Below are 9,978 nucleotides of genomic sequence, written 5' to 3' on the forward strand. Positions count from 1 at the left end.
GGAACCAGCAGTTAGTGTAATGGCTATGTCGCTGGACTCCCACATAGTCGACTGTGGTTCGTGTCCCGGACCCAGTGGCTTAAAACTCACGCCGAGCGCGTGTGCATGCGTGCCCAAGATCCCAAGAGGAGAATGGAGAAGGGACTGCGGTGTGACTATCCCCTCTGGGGGGTGATTTCTCGCTTTCTGTCTCTATGTCTCTCTCTGTCTGTCTGGCGAGCGCACGCGCCCTACAGCGAAAACCTCTCCAAAAAAAAAAAAAATCTCATGCCAGGAGTATGTGCGTGTGTGCCCAAGATCCTGAGAGAAGAATGGAGGAGAAGGGATTGTGGCGTGGCCATCCCCCTCTAGGGGTGATTTCTTGCTTTCTGTCTCTCTCTTTCTGGCAAGTGCACACACCCTATAGCAAAAAACCTCTCCAAAAAAACAAAAACAAAAATACCACTGGTTATTTAAATGGATACCACGAACAATCTCAAAATGAAACAAAACAAAATCTGTTTCAATTAAAATAAAAAAAAAAAAAAGAACTGTCAACTTTTTGTAGGCAAAAAGGAAGCTATGCTTTTTTTCATTTTTTGGAGAGATTTTTGCCATAGTGCATGTGTCCTTGGCCCCAGAGAGGATGGCCATACTGTAGTCTCTTCTCCTTCACTCTCCTCTTGGGATTTTTGGGTACAGATGCACACGCACCCAGCCTGAGTTTCAAGTGGCCAGTCCAGCACTCAAACCACAGGTAAGCATGCAGGAGTCCAGCGCCTTAACTACTACATTACCTGCTGGCGCTGGAAACTATAATTTTACCAACCTGATGAAGTCACAAATTTAAGAAATCTGAAAACTGGTTTTTGTTTTTTTGGGTTTTTTTTAATCAGAGACTTTTATTTCTTAAAGACTGTGAAGGAAGGGACCAACATATAGGGTAATAGTGACATCACTGGATTCCCATGTAATCGACCATGGTTGAGTCCTGGACCCAGTGGCTTAAAACTCACACTGGATGCATATGCGCATGTGCCCAAAATCCTGAGAGGAGAATGAAGAAGTTATTGTGATGTGGCCATCCCCCCGGGGGGTGATTTCTTGCTTTCTGTTTCTGTCTCTCCAGTGAGTACACATGCTCTATAGCAAAAAACCAAAACAAAACAAAAAAAGCACATTCTGGACCAGCCCATGGCATGATGGTTAAGAGGGCTCAATCCCACATGGTCAGCTGTGTGGTTGGAGTCCCGGACCTGGTGACTTGAGAAACATGCCAGCACATATGTTTGCATGTATAAGATCCTGAAAGGAGGGAGAGATGGAGAAGGCGCTGTGGTATGACCACTCCCCATGGGAGTTGCTTCTCACTTTTCCCCTCTCTCTCACTTTGTGTCTCTCTTTGGGGAGTAGATATGCCCTCTGGCAAAAATATGTATGTGTATTTTTAAAAATACATATTCTAGGGGCTGGACCTGTAGCACAGTGGTTAAAAGAACCATAACCTACAAGGCCAACTGTGGTTTAAATCTTGGCCCCAACAGATTGAAAAGCGTGCCAGGCAAGTGTGTATGCATGCCAAAAATCCTGACAAGGAGGAGGAGTGGAGGAAATCCCAGCGAAGGGGTCTCTCACATGTACATATATGCATGAGAACACACACCTTCTGGCAATTAAAAAAAAGGTACATTTTGTGCTGGCTCCATGAAGCAGCACTAATGTACTGCTCAAGAGAAGCCAGATCCCACATGGCAACCACAGTTCACTCCCCAGTTCAGTCATCCCAAAACACCCAGGGTTCACATGCAAGAGCCTAAGATCTAACGGGTTGAAGGGCTGGAGGAAGGGACTGCAGCACGAGCAGACCTTGGGAAGAGTGCAGTGCTCCCCCCTTTCTATCTCCCTCCCTCACATGCGTGTACTCCACATGAATAAAAAGGGGAGAAATGCACATCTGACTCAGCTGCTTTTGTTTTCACTTCCAGAGTCTTTTTTATTGGCCACTTAGAGCTACAACATTAGCTGTTTCCACCAGAATTCTCCTTTTTCTGGTGCTTTCCCTTCCTGTGTCTCCTGAAACGAAATAGGAGCCAGGGTGTCAGTTCCGCCCTGGGTGACCCCTTCCAGGGCACCTCCCCAAGCTGGTCTCAGCCCTATATCCGCATCTCTCATCCAGACGTCCACTCAGATTAGGTTTCATCCTGGACCACCAACTCAGCTGCTTTTGCACAGCAATAAAGCAACTGCCACCCAAGGCTGGAAGCTGTATCTTCAACCAGATCCCTGGACTAGCCTGCAAATATGAAGGCGCATGTGTGCAGGTGCCTAATATCCTGAGAAGCTAGAGTTTTTCAGGAAAGGGGAACCATGGCATGAAGACATCCTGTAGAGGGTACTTCTCTCTCAGACTCTCTTATGTGCATTAATTCTCAGGTCCCACCTCAAAACGACTGAATCATACTCTGGAAAACCAACCTGCTATGCCTGAATAAGGCCTCCAGGTGATTTTGATGGGATACTAAAGTTTGAGAACCAGTGTCTTAAAGATCAGAGATAGCTGGCTTAAGTACTACTTCTTTGCTTTCCTTTTTTTTTTTTTTGAGGGGTATTTTTTGCTATAGGGCACGTGTGCTCGCCAGACAGAGAGAGACAGAGAGACAGAAAGCGAGAAATCACTCCCCAGGGGGGATGGCCACGCCACAATCCCTTCTCCTCTATTCTCCTCTCGGGATCCTGGGCACGCACGCACATGCACCCGGCGTGAGTTTTAAGCCACCAGGTCCGGGATGCGAACCATGGTCGACTACATGAGAGTCCAGCACCATAGCCATTATGCTAACTGCTGGTCCCCTTGTTGGCTTTCCTTTAAACACTGCTATTTTCAGTGGAATCTAAAATAGGGCTTTTAGAATATAAATATAAAAATACAAAAATTGTATTTTAGGAGATTAGAATAATATTTCCTTTACAATTCTGTTTAGACTAAGATTGCCATTATAACCTATCTGAGAATTGGGGCCGGCAGGAGACGTGGTGGTTAAGGATGGTAGACTCCCACAAGGCTGACCCTGATTCAAGTCCCGGACCTGGCAGCATGCTTTCTCACTTTTCCTCTCTCTCTCTCATAATCTGTTCCTCTTTGTCAAATTAAAATAAAGTTAAATAAAATAATATTTAAAATCTATCTGAGAATTATTTTACTTTTTTTTTTTGCAATAGGGCACATGTGCTTGTAAGAAAGAGACGGAAAGTGAGAAAGCACCTCCTGGAGGATGACCTGCTGCAATCCCTTATCCTTCATTCTCTTCTCAGGATTTTGGGCACGTACACATATATACCAAGTGTGATCCTCAAACTGCTGGATCTGAGAATCGAACCACATAGTTGGCCATGTGGGATCCAGCACCTTAACCACCACACTGTCTGCTGGTCCCCCTGAGGATTATTTTTATTTATTTATTTATTTATTTATTGGAGAGGTTTCTGCTATAGGGTACATGTGCTCGCAAGAAAGAGACAGAAAGTGACAAATCACCCCCTCAGGGGGGATGGCCATGCCACAATCCCTTCTCCTCCATTCTCCTCTTGGGATCTTGGGCATACACACACACGTACCTGGTGTGAGTTTAAGCCACCGAGTCCAGGACTCGAACCATGGTTGACTACATGGGAGTCCAGCAACATAGCCATTATGCCAACTGCTGGTCCCTGTTTATTTATTTTTTAAAGAATTGTTTTTTATTTAACTTTATTTTATTTATTTATTTATTTAAATTTGACTAGAGAGGAACAGGGAAGGAGGGAGGGAGAGGGGTAGAGAGAGAGAGAGAAAGCTGCTAGGTCCAGGACTCAAACTGTGGTCAGCCACATGGAGTCCAGCGCCCTTAAACACCATGCCACCTGCCAGCCCTCTGAGGATTAACCTTTAAAACCCAAAGTCTTTTTTTAAAAGAATTCTTTTATTCAACTTTATTATTTGTTTATTTCATTTCAACTTCAGGTACGCTGAAGAGACACAGCACTATGATAAATGAGTTCTTACGATCGATCCTCGACTAGTTTCAACCAAAACTTAAAATTTTTCTGACATGTAACATACCTCTTTCATATACTGATTATACAGTGCTTCTGATGATTCTAGGTAAGCCTGTGCAGTTTCAATTTCTTCTCTTTCAGACCACAAGATACCCAGGTTATTCTGGAAAAAAAGGAAACAATGATTATATAAGACTTTCAACTACAGTAATTTTCATAGTTTCAAAGTGCATATTTACCAGATAGCACCATATTCTGAGTGAGAGTGAATTAATCATTCATAATATTGATCTTACATAGTGGTAGGCATCCACTAAGCTAGATCCCCAACAGTCCCTCCCTGCTTCTCAGTAATCATGCCCTTGAGTAATGTCTTCCCCTTGAGTATAGGCTAGATTTAGTGACTTGCTTCTAATGAGCACAGTTCTCAAGCGTGGTGGAAAGTCACTTCTAAGCTTAGGCTACAAAATACTGTGGCTTCCATCTTGGGTGTTCTCTCTTGCGTGCTCCCTGAGAGGGAGCCAACTGCTGTGCTGTGAGCCACCCCACGGAAAGGAACTGAAGGAGGTAATAGTCTGAGGTCTTCAGGAAAAAAAGCCTGTGAGGAATTGAGTCCTACTAACATGTGAGTGAGCTGAAAGTAGATCCTTCCCCACAAGAGCTTTCAAGTGAGACTATCGCTCTAGCTGGTCAACAATGTGAGAGACTTTGAGCCAAAAGTAATTAGCTAAGCCATGCTGAGAATCCTGAGAAAACAAAGATAAACCAGAAACATATACTACTTTCAAAATACTGCAGTCCCCTCCAGAGATCTATTAATACTCTCAATGATCACCATTTGAGTCAAATGTGAGAAAAGGGATTAAACTCTCAGACTCCAGAATAAACTAGTAATTCCAATGATTTGGTATGAAACTGTAAAGATACTACATGCTTATAAGTTAAGTTAGATTCCTGATGTTTATCATTTCAAACCATAAAAAAGTTTGTATTTTTTTAGAGTTTTCTAAATTAGCTTTATAATTATATCCAATCAAAAAGTCTTATTGATTCTTCTTTTGCAGTGTTTTTTGTTTTAATTTTTTGGCACTGTTCTTTCCTTTCGCTTTCCATTGTACCAACTTTCTTTTGCTATTGTAACTGCTAAGGTGAAGCTGACTGGATTTGGAGCTATATATTAAGCAACATTTTTAAACCAGGTCACTTTATCCTCTGCTACATGACTCTCTAACCATATTCTGTGGGGCAAACTAGGCCTATTTAGAAGTCAGAACTCGGGACCAGCAGGTGGTGTGGTGGTTAACGTGATGGACACTCCCCACATGGCCGACCACGGTTCAAGTCCTGGATCTAGTGGCTTGCTTTCTCACTTTTCGTCTCTCTCTCTGGCCAAAATAAAATAAATGAATAAATAAAATTCAATAAATAATTTTAAAAAAAGGTCAGAACTCAACCTGGGGACCCCGCTCCCCTTTAGACAATATGGCAGGATTGCTTCCCTTCCTTTGGGATAGTCCTTCAGGGACAAGAATACTCCAGAGATTGGGCTTCTACCATCTTTTGTTCACTTCCCTAGGGAAGAAAACAGGATAAGAAAACACAGGTTTATTTCTGTTCCTTTATTCATGATAGAGCATGTGCATGTGAGAAAGATGTGCACCTTCCCCTGAATCTGGTCATCTACAATCTTAGTCCTCAAGGTCCCCAGCCCACTGAATCTTGGACACTTGCACATGTGCCTGGTGTGTCTCAGGCTGACTGGACTAGGGGATTTGAACCATGGTTGTCATGAGGGATCCAGCTTCTAGAGCAATGAATTACTCCTGTACCATAGAGCTGTTCCAAAACAGTTTCTTCTCCTTTTTCTAAATAAGTATTTATTTCATTTATTATTATTATTATTATTAATTTTACCAGCAAGAGACAGACAAGGAGAGAGAGAGAGAGAGAGGGAAAGTGAGAGAGCAAGCCACTAGGTCTGGGACTCGAATAGTGGACAGCCATTTGGGAATTCAGCGCTTTAAATGCCACATCACCTGCTGGTCCCCCAAAACAATTTCTTTTCTTTCTTTTTTTTTTTTTGAGAGATTTTCGCTATAGGGCGCGTGCGCTCGCCAGACAGAGAGAGACATAGAGACAGAAAGCGAGAAATCCCCCCCAGGGGGGGATGGTCACGCCGCAATCCCTTCTCCTCCATTCTCCTCCCGGGCTCTTGGGCACACACGCACACGTGCCCGGCGTGAGTTTTAAGCCATCGGGTCCGGGAAGCGAACCACGGTTGACTACGTGGGAGTCCAGCGACATAGCCATTACGCTAACTGCTGGTTCCCCCCCAAAACAATTTCTAATGCAGAGATTCTTAACCTTGGGTTTATGGATCCCTAAGATATATAGGAAGGGAACTGAGAGCATATGGATTTGGAGTGGAAAAAATATTACAAATTTTTTTTCACTAACCTACTAAATTTAGCATTTAACTATGACTATAAGAAAGTAACTACAGCAGTATTACAGTACTTGGGTCTTTGTGACCAATAGCAATGAAAAAAATCTTATTAAACTAGCTTTAAAGATAACTCAAAATATCATCTATGCTCATCAATAACTTAAAAATTACTAAAAAGGACCAACATGTGGCACGGTGGTTAAAGTGCTAGATACTCGCACATGGTCGACCACAGTTTGAGTCCCAGACCTGGTGGCTTGCTTTCTAACTCTCCCTCTCTTTCTCTGGTAAAACTCATGTGAAATAAATATATTAGTTAAATAATTCTTTAAAAAAACTACCGAAACTATTAGACAAATTATTGACATTATTTAATGTGTTAATAAAAAAGCATATGTATTACTATATCACATAAATGTTTTAAAAAATACATTCTGGGCCAGGTGGTGGCATAGTGGTAACTCAACTGGACCCAGATGGGAAAGATCCAAGGTTCACATCCTGGGACCTCCCTGAGCACTGGGTATTTGTGTGTGTTCATGATCCAGAATGGCTAAGACTGGGGTGAATGGTGGCATGAAATCCCCATTGGGATTGCCTGTCTCTCCCGATTTTTGTCTCTCTCTCACATGAAAGAAAGACAGGAAGAAAGAAACTTAAAAAGTCTCAATATTGGGGCTCGCAGGTGGTGTGGTGGTTAAATGTGCTGGATTTCCACATGGCCAACGATGGTTTGAGTCCTGCACCTGGCAGCTTGCTTTCTCACTTTTCCTTTCTCTCCCTCTGGTCAAATTAAAAACAATAATAATAATAACAACAAATAGAATTAAATAAATTTTTAAAATGTCTCACTATTACTTTAGAATACTAATATGGAACTTAAAAGTCAAGATCTTGGTTCAAGAGTTTTGATGAATATTGATCCCAGAAAGTTCTATGCATCTATAATTTATTTCCACTAGCAATAAATTACAGCATCCATTTCCTCACAGGCTCTCCAACAAACAGTAAATATAATCAGTATTATCTCTAACAATCTCTGCCAACCTTCTGCAATTTTCGTATTTCATTTTGTTAGACTGTTTTCCCTTGCTCTTTCTCGAATGCTTGCCCTCTCTGGCAAAAAAATAAAAAATTAAAATTATAAAATAATTTTTAAAAAATCCTCATACTTTTTCCATAAACTCTGTGACATACTTTCATTATCTGTCTTTTTAATTTTGCCAGAGGGTACGTGCACTCCCCAGAGGGAGACAGACAGAAACAGAGAGAGAAAGCCCAGCCACTACAGTCATGCCACAATCCCTTCTCCATTCTCCTCCTGTCAAGATTTTGGGCCTGAGGCTGGCAGGTGGTGTGGTGGTTAAGGCAGTTGGACTCCCACATGGCTGACTGCAGTTTGAGTCCCGGAAGTAGCAGCTTGATTTCTCACTTTCCCTTTCTCTCTCTCTCTCTGGTCAAGCTTAAAAAAAAAATAAAGAAAAGAAAAGAATGACAAGGAATAAAACTGAACACAATATTAAAAAAAAAAAAAAAGATTTTAGGCACAAAATCACACTCTCCATAAGTGTTTTTTTTTTTTTTTTTTTTGAGAGGTTTTTGCTATTGGGCACACGCGCTCGCCAGAAAGACAGAGAAAGACAGAAAGTGAGAAATCACCTCTCTGGGGGGATGGCCACGCCACAATCCCTTCTCCTCCATTCTCCTCTTGGGATCTTGGGCATGCACACACACATGCCCGGCGTGAGTTTAAGTCACTGGGTCCGGGACTCAAACCGCGGTCGACTACGTGGGAGTCCAGCGACAAAGCCATTACGCTAACTGCTGGTCCCCCTCCATAAGTATTTTTCAACCCCTAGTTCCAGGGCTCCAACTGAGACTCCAGGGAGACTTGGTAGATGGAGCTGGCCATGTGGGATCCAACTGCCTTAACCATCAAGGCTCATGCCGGCCTGCTGTTTATATTTTAAAGTGTTATGTTCCAAACACAGAATGTCAGATTTATTTCTTAAAAAGCAAGCACCAGAAAGGCCAGCAAGTGGTGTGGTGATTAAGGCAGCTGGATCCCACACAGCCGACTCTCTGGTTCCAGTACCAGATCCAATGGCTTCAAAAATCACGCATGTGCAAGCATGCCCACAATTCCAAGAAGAGGTTAGAGGAGGGATTGCTGTGTGGCCATTCCCACTGGGGAGTAATTTCTCACTTTCCCTCTCTGTTTGTCTCTCTCCAGGGAGAGCACAAGTCCTATAGCAAAAACTAAAAAGAATGGGCCAGAAGGTGGCATTGTAGCTAAGGTGCTGAACTTCTATGTAATCAACCAGTCCCAGATCTGGCAGCTTGAAACTCACACCGGGGGTGTGTGAGTGTGTCCCCCAAATCCAGAGAGAATGGAAGCGAAGGAACTGGGGCATGGCCTAGCCCATGGGGGTTGATTTCTCGCTGTCTCTGTCTCTCCCATGAGCACAGGAAATCTCTTAAAAAAAAAAAAAACTAAAAACAAAAAACAAGCACCATATAAATGCGAAACGATTAAGTATTATAAGAACTCAAAGGTAATAGAGAGATATCAGAATTGAGACCAAATATTCCAAAGAAATTAACTACAATGAAGTGATTTGGGGGCCAACTTTTAAAGAATGGGCATGAATTCTCTGAGGAGCAAAACAAATGTGGCAAAATCAGAAACGGAAAAGTTTTAGCTTTTTGTTTTGAATGAAGAATGTATTTTGGTCATTCTTTGTTACCTCCTTGAGCTCTTAAATTAAAATTACTTTAGATTTTCCTTAGAAGAATAAACAGCCTTTGGACTGGTGGAGAAGAGCTGGAAAGCACATTTCAATGGAGGAGGGTCTCAGAAACCACCTGATGCCCCAGTTACACGGCAGCAAGTGGTTAAGATTAGCCTTGGGGAGCAGGGCAAGTTGCAAAGCGGTTAAGGGCGCTGGATTCCCACATGGCCGAATGTGGTTCAAGCCCCGAACCTGATGGCTTGCTTTCTCACTTTCTCTCTCTCTCTCTCTGTCCCTCTTTGATCAAATTGAAATAAACAAATGAATAAATGAAGTTAAATAAATTCTTTAAAAAAAAAAAAGATTAGCCTTGGGCACGCGCAGGTGGCGTAGTGGTTAAGACACAAATCTCACAGGGTGGATCACAGTTCAAGTCCTGGATCTGGTGGTTTGCTATTTCTCTCTCTCTCTCTCCGTCTTTCTCTGGTCAAATTGAAAAAAAAAATCATTAATATTAAGTAAATAATTTTAAAAAAAGAGAGATTAGCCTTCTGAGGGACCTAGCTCCCCTGTGGGCTCACCCAGGCCTTCTCATAAACGTAGGGACAACGTGAGCCTACAACGCTGGCCTCTGGCGGGCCCTCCTCTCCAACAGCGCCCCCTCCCGCCCGGGTGCCGGTGCGGCGGGCGGGGCTCGCGCTCACCTGCGCCTGGATGTACAGGGAGACGCAGTCATGCGAGAGCCGGGACCTGGGGCGCAGCCGCAGGGATTTCCCCACGGTCCCC

The 9,978-nt window shown here is 43.1% G+C and overlaps 1 protein-coding gene and 1 non-coding gene across 2 annotated transcripts in view; both read right to left on the minus strand.

Annotated features, from left to right (window-relative positions):
- The window catches only part of KIFBP (kinesin family binding protein), a gene marked incomplete in the record, with an annotated part of 28,907 nt that overhangs the window by 17,923 nt on the left and 1,006 nt on the right, over positions 1–9,978 (minus strand). Inside the window, 2 exon segments of the mRNA XM_027772041.1 lie at positions 4,079–4,177; positions 9,897–9,939. Coding sequence (XP_027627842.1) covers positions 4,079–4,177; positions 9,897–9,939 — 142 coding nt within the window.
- LOC114007883 (small nucleolar RNA SNORD99) lies at positions 2,119–2,190 on the minus strand. The gene has a single exon (XR_003549464.1). It is a non-coding gene; the product is annotated as a small nucleolar RNA SNORD99 (small nucleolar RNA).

This window comes from Tupaia chinensis, unplaced genomic scaffold, assembly GCF_000334495.1.
Source record: "Tupaia chinensis unplaced genomic scaffold, TupChi_1.0 Scaffold000250_1, whole genome shotgun sequence".
Taxonomy (NCBI): Eukaryota; Metazoa; Chordata; class Mammalia; order Scandentia; family Tupaiidae; genus Tupaia; species Tupaia belangeri.